Source organism: Merops nubicus, unplaced genomic scaffold, assembly GCF_000691845.1.
Source record: "Merops nubicus isolate BGI_N331 unplaced genomic scaffold, ASM69184v1 scaffold18709, whole genome shotgun sequence".
Lineage (NCBI taxonomy): Eukaryota > Metazoa > Chordata > Aves > Coraciiformes > Meropidae > Merops > Merops nubicus.
Genome location: NW_008629170.1, coordinates 15,682 through 29,782, shown reverse-complemented (window position 1 = coordinate 29,782; position 14,101 = coordinate 15,682). Strand labels below are relative to the sequence as shown.

The 14,101-nt window shown below is 41.3% G+C and overlaps 1 protein-coding gene across 1 annotated transcript in view; it reads right to left on the bottom strand.

Annotated features, from left to right (window-relative positions):
* The window catches only part of LOC103779286 (kalirin-like), a gene marked incomplete at both ends in the record, with an annotated part of 31,024 nt that overhangs the window by 3,161 nt on the left and 13,762 nt on the right, over positions 1–14,101 (bottom strand). Inside the window, 9 exons of the mRNA XM_008946913.1 lie at positions 102–349; positions 1,247–1,485; positions 5,448–5,619; positions 9,022–9,207; positions 10,126–10,203; positions 10,540–10,590; positions 11,659–11,751; positions 12,538–12,624; positions 13,201–13,270. Coding sequence (XP_008945161.1) covers positions 102–349; positions 1,247–1,485; positions 5,448–5,619; positions 9,022–9,207; positions 10,126–10,203; positions 10,540–10,590; positions 11,659–11,751; positions 12,538–12,624; positions 13,201–13,270 — 1,224 coding nt within the window. The remainder of the gene's footprint in view (positions 1–101; positions 350–1,246; positions 1,486–5,447; positions 5,620–9,021; positions 9,208–10,125; positions 10,204–10,539; positions 10,591–11,658; positions 11,752–12,537; positions 12,625–13,200; positions 13,271–14,101) is intronic.

Here is a 14,101-nt window from a genome sequence, read left to right as displayed (position 1 = left end):
CAGAAATTCCCTACCATTTGGGTTTGTTTATTTTTGTTTATTATCTTTTTCCTCAAAAAAAATCCACATAGTGCTCCCAGCGAAGCCAACACGGCACTTACTTGATGCTTCCGTCGCTATTATCTGTAGTGGATTTAGTGAGGGGAGCCAAGATACTGCCGGGGATCCATCCTTCAGCAGCCGGGGAGTGGTCGTTTGCAGGCTGGTACACCAGGAACATGTTCTGCTGGTTGATAGCAAGGATCTGAACCACCTCTCCTTGATTCACACAGATCTCGTCCTCCTTCAGTGCATAGTAATCTTTAATCACCACCATGGAAGAGGTCCCATTGCACCCTCCCAAATCAGTCTGTGAAAACGGACACAACAGAAAGTGTTGAGCAGGCAGTGCTGAGGAACCTGACTTTTCCAGCAGCAATCCTACTACTTCATTCCCAGCCTAACTGTACCAGGAGAAAAAAGATACAAACCACTTAAAGTTCACATGGGTACGTAAGGATTTTCAGGGTCTGAAAGGTGGCAGTTGTGTGATACAAACCAGACTCCTATTTCGTATTAGACTTCACAGCTGCTAGCCATGGTGCCCCAGCCTTATTCTCATTTGTGAGGTGTAACAGATGAATGACCTGTGCTGAGCCAAATGGGGGCAAATACTGGCAAAGGCTCAACATTAGAATGCTCTCACATCATGATCTTAAATACAAGTCATATTGGAAGGTGGCTTGGGTCAACCACAGCCAGCAGCAGGGCCCAAACACCACTGATGGTTACTGACCCTTTGGTGGTTTGTGTGCAGTGCACATGCACTCAGAAGATAACCTCCAATGGGCACCCTGGGAGGTCTTATGTGGGAGAAGGTCTAAACTCTTCCACACCATCAGAGCAGACCTCTTCAGGAACTGGTAGATAATGGATATTAGAGAAACCTGAATACTGCTGCTGCCAGTACTGCAAATGGATATTCAGTTCACCAGGTCTGCAAACACAGTGCCCCGACAAACACTGGGATCAGTGCTCCAGTTCCAGGGCCAGGGTCTGTCTCCTTTTCCCAGTTGGCTGAGGTGGCATCCGACCGGATGCTAGAGCTTTCACAGTCTCTCCTTAATCCCAAATCACATTTTCACCATTGCTTCCGTATGTTGATGCCTGTTGACCTGGTTAGCTGGTAAAGAAAGCTAACTTCACAGATGATCTATGATAGAAGAAATGGGCAATGAGATCATGTTTTATCAGATGAGCTCAATACCTTGCTTTGTTCAAACTTGTCTCCGGGCTGTGAATGTTCATACCCTGTGCTGCCATTGGAGGTAGATATCTTCAGGGGTGGGAGAGATGGGTTACGGCTTGTAGCCTTCAAAGGCTTCTCAGACCCTACTGGAACAGAAGAATAGGGTCTGCTGTTGGGCTGAGGGACCCTACTGGTCTGGGGCCTCAGCACTGCTGAGCTACTTTCTTTGCGCTGGTACTCTATGGGAGACTGCAGGGCTGCAAAAGAGGACAAGAATTAGCTGTACGCTTTCAATGAGAAAAGCTGTGGAGAGAGCGTGGGGTGATTCAATCAGAAAAGACATATAAGTTGCAAACCAAACAGGAACAGGACGTGCCACCCATGGAAGCACATGGCAAATTCATGGCTACAGAAGACACAAGCACGTTCTGTTGTGCTGCGTGTGAACTGAGCACAGCACTCCATGCTACTGCAAAGAGCAGCTTCTCTCACCCACACAGTGGGCTAGAGATATTGCCATTTAGACCACACATAATTGCATTCATGATTGCACAAATTAATCACATCCTGTAGTCCAAGTAAATGAAAGCCGGAATAAGAGACGCAGAGCTCATTTACAGTGAATTTTGCTATCACCAGAAAACACAGGTCAAAACCCACAAGTCCCATTTGCGTATTCCCAGGAGAGCGTGACTACCAAACACTCTCCAGACGTGAGGCACTGCAGCCTGGCTCTCTACGTGCTCTCTGTATTAACTACTTCGGTTCAAGGAAACTCCTGGAAATTACCAGCAAGTGAGGATGGCATGAAGATGTGAATCCCAGCAGTTCAGACCTCTCCAGAAAACACCCACAAGCAACATTAAACAGCTTCATAAGCCTTAGAAAAAAAGTGTACTTGTGAGAGTGCACATTTCATAGTCATGGAGAGGGCTTACACTGGGAAAAGGAAGGGTAAAAATGCCAGATGGCAAAGAAATACAGGTTTTATTATGTTTGGAGGAGAAAGGATCAGGGCTGGGACTCAGTGAATGGAAAAGGAATAGATTTGCTAGGCTCAGACTACCATCCCCAGACCTATGGGTTTGGGTTTTCGTATGTCATGTGGCTTTAATGGATGACTTATAGTCAGTTAATACTGTGTACATGCACCAGACTAAACCTACTGGAATGCAGAGAGACTAGTCTAGCAAGAGGCAGACAGAGGACGTAATGTCACAGCATCAGCCCAACCAGGGAACCACAACAGAAGGAATGTCTTTCCCAACAAGTCGAAAAGGAAAGAAAAACAGAAAGGCTCAGGACCACAGAACATAGTCTCTAGCATTCCCCTTCCAGAGAATGGCAGGACAACAACAAGAAATCACTTAATACTAAAGAACAAGAGACTAATAAAAACCCAACCAACCAACCAACACAACAACAAGAAGAAAAAAACAACACAAAAAATCAAAGCAAGATGCCAGACCACTTTTTTCTTCAAAAGGACACAAACATAGACCTGTAGCAACCTGGAAGATTATTACTTGGCTCTAAAGCCTAGACAGTGCCCTTTGTCACAGTAGTGCTTCATGTTTATGCCAGTGACTACCAGTTTCACTTGCTTACCTCAACTGCAGCTGAAAATGGCTTGGTCCTGCTGCAGATGAGCCATAGAGGAGAAGGAAGGTTGGGGAGAACTTTGACAATGACGGTAACATTATTCTAGCATATACAGCAGATTAGGCTGCAAGGTCTGTAGCACTAAGATCTGAATGAATACTTATCAGTCTATCTCAAAACAATCTATCCTACTCAGTACTTTTAAAGCGTATTTAGTTGAGTGTCCACTTGTGACCACTAATTCCACCATTAACTATCACAGCAATGCCTGGCTTCCAGCCTCCTATTCAACATCTGTTAGTATTCTTACAAGCTTCTGGCAAAAATCAGTGTCCACGTACTTGAGTGCTCTCTCCCTCAAAAACAACCCACAAAACATGACTAAAACAAAGGTACAGATCAATGGCACTTTCCTTATTAAATATATCCACCAGTGACATAATTTCTTTACAACTTGCTTCTTAAAGCAAAACAAAAGAACAGTCCTTATAGCAAATAATTTGTTGCACAGCTTCTTTCTCAAGCATAGCAGCTTTTGCTTTTCCAAAGAAAAATACAAAGACCTTGAATATTACAGTGTAATTGTACCAAGTTTTGAAGTTACAAACTGTGGATGCAAATGCTATGCTTTGTAAGTAGCCCTGTACTCTTTAGAGCTTCCCTCTTGAAGAGGGAAAACCAGAGACAGCTTGGGCATGAATTCCCAGGGAATATTTTGTTATTAAGTTTACGCAGCATTGGCTCAGTGTGGATTTAATATGATTTTAAAGACAGAAAACATCCGCTTTAATGAAATGCAAAGCTAAAGAATGTCCTTAAAGATTAGTCAGCCTCAATAAGATTACATCCTAAAAGCCACTTAAATTGTTCTGGACTGGACAGGGTCTACTGGGTGCAATATAATTTCCTTGGATCTTATTTATAGGTTTAAAGTAAATCCTTAAGCTTGTGTTTTAATATAACTCTATTTTTACTTCTAGCTTTAGAGACACTGCCGATTATGTTCCTAACCCACCAAATTCCTGCCTGGCCTCACAGAAGATAAGTTAAATAGGGGCTATGAAGACACTTCAGTAGAAAAACAGGATCACAGGGTAGTGAAGAATAGGAGTGAACATATTAAAAAAATAAAACAATGAGTAATAAAGATATGGAAGGGACAGAAACCCCCCACAGTAGTGTCTGTGGAGTTCTTAAAAGGTTTAAAAAAAAAAAAAAAAAGCTGTAGCTAACCATTAGTGGAACTTATTTTTATTCCAGTAATCCCTCATTCAAAGCCAACTGCACTGACACAAAACTGGCAAGTTTTGGTACCAACTGGTCAAACTGGAGAACTTAAGATTGCTCATCTCACCGATGTACTTAAGGAATCATGTTACAGTGGTTGTATGAGGCCCTGTCTATTCCAAGCCATGAAAACCCTGTATCAAGTTTTGAAATCACAGGTGAAACACTACTTCCCTTCTTAGCTCAACCATAGTTTTCAAACTGTCAAAAACAGCTTGTGCATGTAACCTTTTCCCAGCTAACTTCTGAAAATTAAAACCAAGCTTAATTAAAATTTTAAAAATCTCCACGTTAAATAGAAGGGAACCTTTGTTTTTATGTGAATTTGAAAGAGCCTCTTCAAATTTTGCAACTAAAAATCCACAAAACAGAACATCAAAACCCAAAACCAAAAAAAAGTTAACAGGTTGTGCCAGGCCAAAACATTTTGATTCAAATAAATAAGTTTCATTATTGAGCATCTATTAAATTTTTAAATATAGAACTCTTCTCTCATATAAGCTCCTTTGAGCTGTTTGGAAATGAATAGTGCAAAGCAATTTTGGAAGCATCCAAAGTAATGATTCGCACTTTGTTCCTTCCCAACAAAAGCGGTAACACATTTTTCCTCTAGTCCTGGGGTTCCTCCTCATTCTCTCCTCCAGTCATGATCAGGAACAAGCTAAGATTGTGAACTGAATTTGATTCCTCTGTCTTCAAAAAAACACATTCTGTTGAGAGCCCTACAAACCTCCAGCATTTTTAAGTGATCTTGCACAAAAGTACCACCAAAGGCACTTCACTAATGGAGGGACTTGAGACCTGAACCTGAACCTCACTGATACACGCACGGCAGCTGCACAGGGACCCACCACCTACTTGAGCAGGGAGCCAGCAGACTGCCAAAATGAGTCCATTAAATGCTGCTAGTAGAGCCAGGCCAGAGTGACTTGAAGTCTTTAATGCAAGGTGGGGCTCCAGCAGCTTCTCAGGGTGAGCTCCAGAGCCACACAGCAGTTCAGATCAGGTTTGCCTGATCCTTCTTGCATTCTTCACCTTCCCACCGTGCAGAACTGGCATGCAGGACATAGACCTCTGCACAGTGGCACTGAGGTGGTCTCTTTTCAAAGACCAGCTGTAAATTATGAGGACTCTTTCCCATTTACTCTGTGGACACCACTTGACCTGGTGCTCAACAACAGGCAGTCTAGGCTTAAGGTTTTCCCCTTGGTTTTTTCCTTATGAAAAGAAGCTGCCGAATGTTTTTCTCATAGAGGAAACAAAGACACAAAGATTCTAAATTCCATTTAGTGTCACAGTTTGGGAAACAGAGCAAAGACCATGTACATACCATTTAGGAAATCTCTTTGTGTGTCCAGGACCTGGTTGATGTCTTGTACCCAAGCTTGCTGAATTTCTGGATTAGCTGCCTGTAAAATGACTCTCTCTGATGTTTCCCGGCTCATTAGAGCAAACTTGCAGGGATCATTGTCCACATTTTCTTCAATGATAAGGTAGTTCATCTGAAACAAGCCAAGGTAACCACGTGTTACATGGAGCACGAGTTAACCTTATTCAAGAATCAGAATAGACCTGTTGTGAAAAGTTCCTGAATATAAAACTGAGTCCAATAACAGACTGTCAGATCTCAATCAGAAGAATTTGCCTCATCTAGATTTAGGCAGATAAATCTCAAGCTTAAATATGATGCTTAATAAAGCTCTGACAGATGTACCATACATCCACCTGCCTTGCCTTGTCTTGAATCACAACTTCTATTTTAAAGTAACATAGACTTGACTGATGTGCTAAAAATTTGCTGTAACATGTAAATAGGGTTTAAATGGTCTTATTAAGATGTTAATAAAGCCTATCATTCCTCCAGTTTAAATGTGTTTAAATTTCTTATCCCTCATGGGAAGGAAATTCTTAGTCATTAGTGTATTTTAAAAATGGAATGGAATATGCACAGGGATATAAAAAAAAAAAAAAAAAAAGGCAATTCTCCCCTGATGTTCCAACAGATCATCTTATTTCTAGCAGATTACAGTCATCTATGTGCAGTCCTTTCACTTGACTGTAGTCACAGATACTCTTTCTGGAAATCTCATGGATGACCATCTTGCCTGCTGTCCTGCATAACCTTTCAAAAAAAGAGAGGGAGTCTTCATGTCAAAAGTAGACAGTTCCAAAGACTAAGGTAATAATGTTCCTCTAGAAGTCTGTCTAAAACTGCTCTGAATATCAAGGTCCACTCCACATCTGAATACTGTCCAGCATTCCAACTGCAAGATGGAAGGAGCCTCTTCCTTCTCTTCTGGTGGTTCCTGTGAAGTTAGAGGGATATGCAGGAACATCTCTGACACGGGGACTAGAAAAGGGACAGACAGAGAGCCCGGACAGTGTTCCTGCTCTTGTTCTGAGTTCCTGCTCCTCTGGTTGATAGCCAAAGCAAGCAAATGAATCCTGTTATGACTCCAGGAAAAAGACTTGTAGGTCAGAGTCCCTAACCTATTTGTGCCTCAGGGACATGCATTTGCCCGCTTAGGTATTTTGAGAGTCTGAAATGTATCCAACTGAGACATATCCAAGAAGGGATGTGCAATTTCTGCATGCTAACTACCTCACTGCATGAAGAAGGGATCTTCACTAAAGTAGGGCATCATGCTGAAGCTTCTGTCACAGTTCGAGTGTGACAGACTTTGGAGAACAATATTTGGGAGCCTCATCTCCCCAACAGACCAGAACAGCTGCATTTGAAGTCATATGACCATCTTTAACGGAGAGACCTCAGTCTTCAGCAGTGGCTGTGACAGATGAAAGGAATGACACCTCCAGTGCTGGCTAGGTCCTTCTGCTGTGTAGGAGGATGGGACCAGCACGGAAACAAGCTACATCTCTCAGGGAGTGTCTCCCAGGGAACTGGACAACCATGACTGCAGATGGTATCAAAGATAGCTAAAGATGACTTGTCAGTCCTGATAACTGCTGTGAAGATACATTCAACCTGCCCCGCAGGATCTTGTCAGCACTCAAACCAAGAACAAAGAAACTCAGTCCTATCTGACAGTGTAAAGCCTCCTCAAACTCTGGCTCACAAACTCAGACCAGATGCAATTTTTGGATGACCACTTTTAGGGTGGGGTTATGAAAGAGATATGATGAGACGGGTTGTTTATGTGACAGCTTTGGACAAAGTGCCTCTTGCCAAGGAATCACCCAGCTCAGGCTGAGGCTCCACCACAAGGCGAGGATGCCCGTGGCACGGAGAGGTGAGGAATGGTCCTGTGATAGGGAATAGTCCTGCTCCACTGTGGGCCACAGCTCATCCCTGTGGGAAAGCAGGAGCAAACTTCAGGCAGAGGCTGGAAGGCAGGGTGTGAGAGCTGCCGGCACACAGACTGCACACTGCGGTGGGGGAGATGCACGTGGGGCCACAGGAGATCCCACACTTGCTGCAGGCACTCAACAGGAGAACAAGCTGTTTGCCAAATGGAAGAAAAGGACGGGAAAATTATCACACAAAAATTTTAAACACAGGCAGTGGGAAAAGCATTACTTTCGTAGGCTGTTTAACTTAGAAAGCAACTCATGCCCTTGAGGCGAGCTAATTTTATTGACATTAGGAGAGATTTATTTTTCTCTCTTTATCTACAATATACAATTCAGGAATTGTTTCCTGCAGATAAAAGCCTCATTGTTATACACACAATAAACTGAAGTAAAAATTATTCATGTTATTTCCATCTCCAATTTTAATAATGATTTAAATCATCAGTAAGATAAAATCAAAGCTTATCATCTAAATCAAAATGATTGTTCATTTGTACACTTTAGTTTTCTCCTTAATAGTTTATTATTTGGTTGCAAACTGTAAAATAGACTGGCTTGCATATGAATATAGGCTTTTCAGTAAATGCTGCAGTTTGTGAGCCAAGAAGATGCCCTCATTTCAGTTAAATATGCTGCTTATCGTAGATTTGTTTAGTTATACATGGTTACTACACATTATTTCATGTGATATTGTTCTCCTATATTTCATATTAATATACAATTTAAAATTTAGGGCAAACACAATGCATTCTCCCACATCTCTTTTGAACCTTTATCTTTAAAAAGGAAATAAATCCCAGACTGGTTTCTCAGCTTTGAACGCTCAGGACATTCAATGAACGAGTGACTGCTCTTTCTGCAGGCACAGCAAAGGCTGTTCTGCCAGGAGAGGTGTAGCATTCATTCACCTGTACTTACCATTGCAGAGGTTAAACAAGGACAAAGCCCCTTAAACAAACAAATGAGTATTTTCCCTGTTTACTTTCAGTTTTTACTTTTAGCTCCAGCCCCATAATCTGGAAAGATTATTCCAAAGTAAGATTTCTTAAAACTTTCTTTCTAGTTTAGTGGGCTTTATAATTCCCTGTAGCTGCACTTTTAGAACTGTGGCTTTTTTTGAAATAGTTATTTCGTGCACCACTCACATTTCTACTATGAGCCCTCCCCTCATGAAGGAGAACATTTCCAGTAATGTCACATGAAGGCTTAATCTTGAGTTATGGTTTGGTTGAGGATGACTGTTTTGGATACTACACCTTCCCACACCTTTCATGATCATGCTTAAAAGCAGCTATTGTATACTTCCTTTGACTACTGCAGGATTTGTAGTAATATTTGCTAACTCGGAGCTATGAATGAAAGAAGACCCACCCTGGCTGTGTACCTTGTAAAAACTACCCAGTAAATCAACCAGTGGTTTATTTAGAGAGAGTCTTAAACAGCTTCTGATCCACTGAAAGGTAAATGCAAATGTTCTCTGCAAATTGTTGTCCATGTATGACAGGATGGACCAGTCTCACAGCATAGAAAATTGGTAAGATTTCCTGACGTGACCATCAAACAGAATATGCTTCTCCTGCTCTATTTCTTACCTTTATGCTTTTCTTGAACATGTAGCCTGGTGTTAAAGATCCTTTTCTAAGGAGTTCACTGAAGATAACTATTTGCTCAAAGAGAAACACTCTGCGCTCCTTTGGTCTAGACTGAACTCCAGAATCCTGCTCAGTCACATAGAAAGTGTCCTGCTGCAGCAGCTTGCCTTGAGCTGTCAGCTTGCCCTGAGAAGCAGACAAAGCACCAACATTACAAACCCTGACCCACCATGATCTCAGGAGATGGTCTGCTATGTTCTGTGCAGGCCAAGTCTTCCAAGCAGTACTGAATTCACATCAGACTTATGATCTCTAAGTTATCAAAGTAGCTATCCTATAAACCAAAAGGTCAGTTTAAGGAAAATAACAGGTTTTCTTTTTTCTCATTGCCACTGATTGTGTATATAAAACCAAAAGAAAGAAGCCTCAAGTAAGCTATTTTGCACTTCATTTCAAACACTGTTCTCATTATGTCATTTGTTACTGTAGTGCCTTAGATTCCCTCTAGTTATGGGCTCTCTATCAGCCCTTAAGCCAGTAGGCAGTGACACAACACCTCTGAAGGTGCAAAGAAACAGGATTTACCTGTTTGTAGGAATGCTACAGTGCATAAGACAGTAAGACAAACTTGACTTCAGTTTGGAGATAAGACATTTCACCAGGACTGCCAAAATATACTATGCCAAAATTGGCTTAGTTACAAACCACAAGCTGTAACCTGTGGGGTTATAAATCAAAAGTCTCCTCCTGGATGCTGTCAAACTCAGAGGGAGCTGTTAACAGGCCAATGCTTACTAACAGGCAGAGTAGACTGGTTCACCACTTATTTTGCTCTGGTAATAGATAGAAACAATGTAATTCAAACTTGCAGAAGCTTTTACAGATCTCTCATTTTGAAAACACAGTAGATAGACTGTCACAAGTTTAGAGTGAGAGGTACATCACCCCCACCTTTGAAACCTCACCAAAGCTTACAGCTCAGCACTGCATGAGAATAAGCACTAGATAAGCAGCCTGAAGTAGGGCAGATTGTAAAGACAATCACAGAAAGATAAAATTATTTCCTGTCCTAGCTGTTATTATAAGCAGGATGCAAATATATACCTCAAAGCCTTGGAGGCGGCCCAGGTTCATCATGTCATTGCAACGTTTCGGTACAAGGCACATTAATTCAACTGCTTTCTGTAAAGGAAAAAGGATGTTCTATTATCACAAAGGAATCAGAGGGTTCATAAAAGCAAAGTGCCAAACAATAGATTTCAATACCATGATCACTGCTAGCAGTTACTCACGGTGAGGCCCTCATGCACTAAAGATGCACGGTGGTCTCTAAAAGAGGACGGTGCACGTACAATTCAGGACTTTGCCTTCATCTTTTATGTCTGACTTAAGCTAAGAGAATGACCATGTTTAGAATACCAGTGGGATCTTCAGCTATTGCCAAAGGAATACTGGGGCTTTCATTCCTCCATATATATATAACATATTAGTTCTATTGTCCAGGACATGAAAACGTACCTCTATATCGGAGCACTCTAGACCAGCTTTTTCACTGTACCTCAGGAAGTCCTGGGGAAAACAGAAAGTTTTGCATTAAGGCACTTCAGAAAGAGAAAACAAAAGATGGCAGTTTGAAAAAGAAAAAGCATATTCTGCATGTGATTTTCTGAGAAGGAACTAGCTAATAGTAATAAATTAATCTTCAAAGGTTGCTGAATTTTATAAGCACTTTATAGATATGGAAAAGGGGTGTGGATGGTTCCTGAAAACATCACAGAAAAAATACAAAGTTGGGATTAGCCCTTGGAAATGCTCACTTGGTCCCTGTCTTGAGCCACAAGACCACACACGCTTGAAGATTTTTCTTCTCCTTTTGGCATTTCAGAGAACATGCCACCACCCCTTTGTAAGTGTGCAATTATCAGGCTGTGGGCTGATGGCAGCCTGTGTGGGACTAGTGCAAAGACGAGTAGAGTTGGCCCAGAGCTCCAGTACTACTGGGGATTACAGGGTACGATTCAGACACGCCTAATTTTAGCTATTACTTTGAGACCCCTAGGGATGAATTTTCAAAAATGCTAAGTAATTGGCATTGTGGATAAAGTTAGCAGAAGCCAGAGTGGTCAGACTCCTTGGGAAAAGGATTGCAGTGAGTTCCCCAAATTTTAAGACAACAGAATATCCTGGATATAAGTTTCTTATGTGAATTGGAAGAAAGATATTCAGAAATGGAGGCTACAGCATTTATCAGAAGCATGTCATTCAGCACCAAAGACAGGCTTCAGGAACACACTTGAGCACCTTTATTGAAATTTTAAAAAATTGAATGATAGTTTTCTCTGAAACTTCAGAGGAAGAAAACTCCCATTTGAAGTTTACTCTTCTCTGAAAAAAAAATAAATCTTTTTATCATCCTAAATTGCAAATTACTCCCACAGATGTGACTCTCCAGTTCTCTGGATATTTTCCACGGGACTCTTGTCACTGTAAACATGTATGCTCATGTTTAAACAGACTCCTATTTCCTCTTAATTTAGTGAGGTTATTCCTCAGTTAAAACTAGGGCTGATTTAAAATAACAGCATCTAAAGCAAGATGCAGACTATAGTTTAGTCCAAACTGTATCTTTCCACTCACCTTGAGAAGAAGCTGATATTTAGTTATTCTTTGAATGGGTTTGATCAGAAAGTCACTGATGGTTAGTCGCTGGCTTACTTCCTGTTGGACCTCCTAAAAAAGGAGGATTAAAAACAATTGCAAGCAATCACAGGGTAAGGCAGAGAGCATGACAAAATGTCTCAACAGAGACTTATTTCCACAGCAAGTTGGTCTGTTCTTAATCTTTTGTTTGCAAGAGGGAATTTGAAAGGATTTAAAAATCTGGCATATCCTATTTAGGCAAGGACTGGGTAAAAGTCATGACTGAGCTGGAAGGCGTTGGAGAGCACAGGATCCCCTCCCCCCTGAGTGACCGAGCAGGACCGCAGGGTCTGGAGACTGCTCTTTCCACTGCAGTGGGGATTAGCTCACAAACAAGTCCTGCAGAGCATGCCTCGTGCCCTTGGGTGAAACAAAACATCTTTCTCTTGTTAAACAAGCTTCTTTCACATTAATATCTAAATGTGTCTAGTCCCAAAGGTTTCTTGAAAGAGACACAGCTATTGGGAATTTATGAGAGGCACCACCCAGCTCCAACAACTTTTGCCTCCTCCCTTGGTTGTAGACTACAGATTAAAATGTCTTGTTTTATTTTGGACAGAAATCAATGCAGTTGTAGTACTTTGAGGGCTGCAGACAGTTAGTACTGGAATAAACATGTATTAGAAATTAAGAACATGAGAAGTTGAAATAAATTAAATTATGACATTTTTTCCCTGTAGCAGAGACATTAGCAGCATGTGCAGTACCAAAACCTTCTAGAGTTCATATTAGACAAACCCCACAGGCTACAGGATAGGCTAGCTGACCAGGATTCCCAGCTGTAAGCAGCAGTAGTGCACAATGAAGCATGCCTACCTCAAAGTATGCCTCATACTCGGCTACTATGTATTCTGATCGTGGCTTGTTCTGGCAATACACCACGTACATGTGCAGCCGCCGCTCCTGTGAAAGCAAGAGGCACAGCAGCCTGGTCAGGTGTTTGCTACTGTTCTGTTTTGCTATTAAAAGCTAGCAGAAAGCTGCTAGGATGTTCTGCTTGGTTTTCCTTATTTTGACTTAACTGTAGATTTAGTTTGCTGAAGTAGGGAAGCAAATTGGTAACTGGTTCTGTTCTCCATTGCTGCACCTTGGGCAAGGGAAGGTTTCCATGGGGGTAGAGAGTCAGAGGTGTCATTCCCACACTGGTAGGTCTGAGTTTTGTTACAGAGTTGTGCTCTAACTAATATATGAACACATCAGTTGTGGCAGTTGGCAGGTACCTGCCATTATTATATTTTGGCAGATGTCCTTGGCCACATCAATTTTGCCCCCAGAACAGGAAGTCTGCAAGAAGGCAATGATTAATGCCTCCATTCAATCCAACTTCCAAACAAAGATGCAGAACTATATGGATACTTTATTTTTAAATCAAATTTAGACATGTAAAAGTATCAAGCTGACACAAACAGATGTTTTGGAAAGAGTCATCACACCCTAAATGACAATTATACTGGGGACAGGTAAGCAAATAAAACTTACATGCTTGATGAAAAGCTGTGCTAAACGGTCAGGTTCTTGCAGACATTTTTCCAGTTCAGCCAGGAAAAAGCTGAAAGAAAGGACAGCAACATTTCTGAAAACTTCTTCAGGCCATCCTAGCAGCAAACTAGCTGTCCTTCAGACACTTCAGTGCAATTTTGGCTCCAATATTCAATAATAAATGAAAAGTTAAACTTGGCTTCAGCCCTTAATGGTGGTATTTCTAAAACGTTAGATGAGAGCTGTGAAATATGGATGTCTTGTCTTGCAAACTATCTGCTTTTCTTTACTATTACAGTGGTTTTGAATTTTAAAAGGTGCCAGTCACTTAATTGCAAGAGTTGCTTTACTTCACTGAGAACTCCTGAAGTAAAACTTTTCCATATACTAAAATGCTTGTGAAAACTCAACTGGAGCTTTACCAGGAGTTCTCAGTTGCATGTGCAGATTTGGAGTACTGGTCAATGTGAAAGAGATGCAGAAGTTTCCACATGGATAAATAAATCAAGATGTTTTTGCTGGCGGAGTTTTGGTATGTTCTCTTTTTCACTTTTTTTCAGTATATTACTGAACAGTATATTACTGTTAGAAATATATTGTAATTCATAAACACCATCTCTATCTTGACCTGCAGCTTTAGGGAGGTCATATATTCTAGCTTGAATGCTTATACAAAGAATATACAGGGATGCCTCAAAGTGACATAAAACCAGCTAAACTAAAGCTTAGAAATACTGGTAGGATTTTCTGACAAACCTTAACAATGCCCCTCTCCATGATCTTCCACTTTTTGCTGCAGGATTTCTGTCTCAAATGCCTCCACAGAACCTCAAAAAAAAGATGCACACTGGACAGCTGTCCCAACTAAACCTCACTATTGCTACCATCAGATACAGCTGCT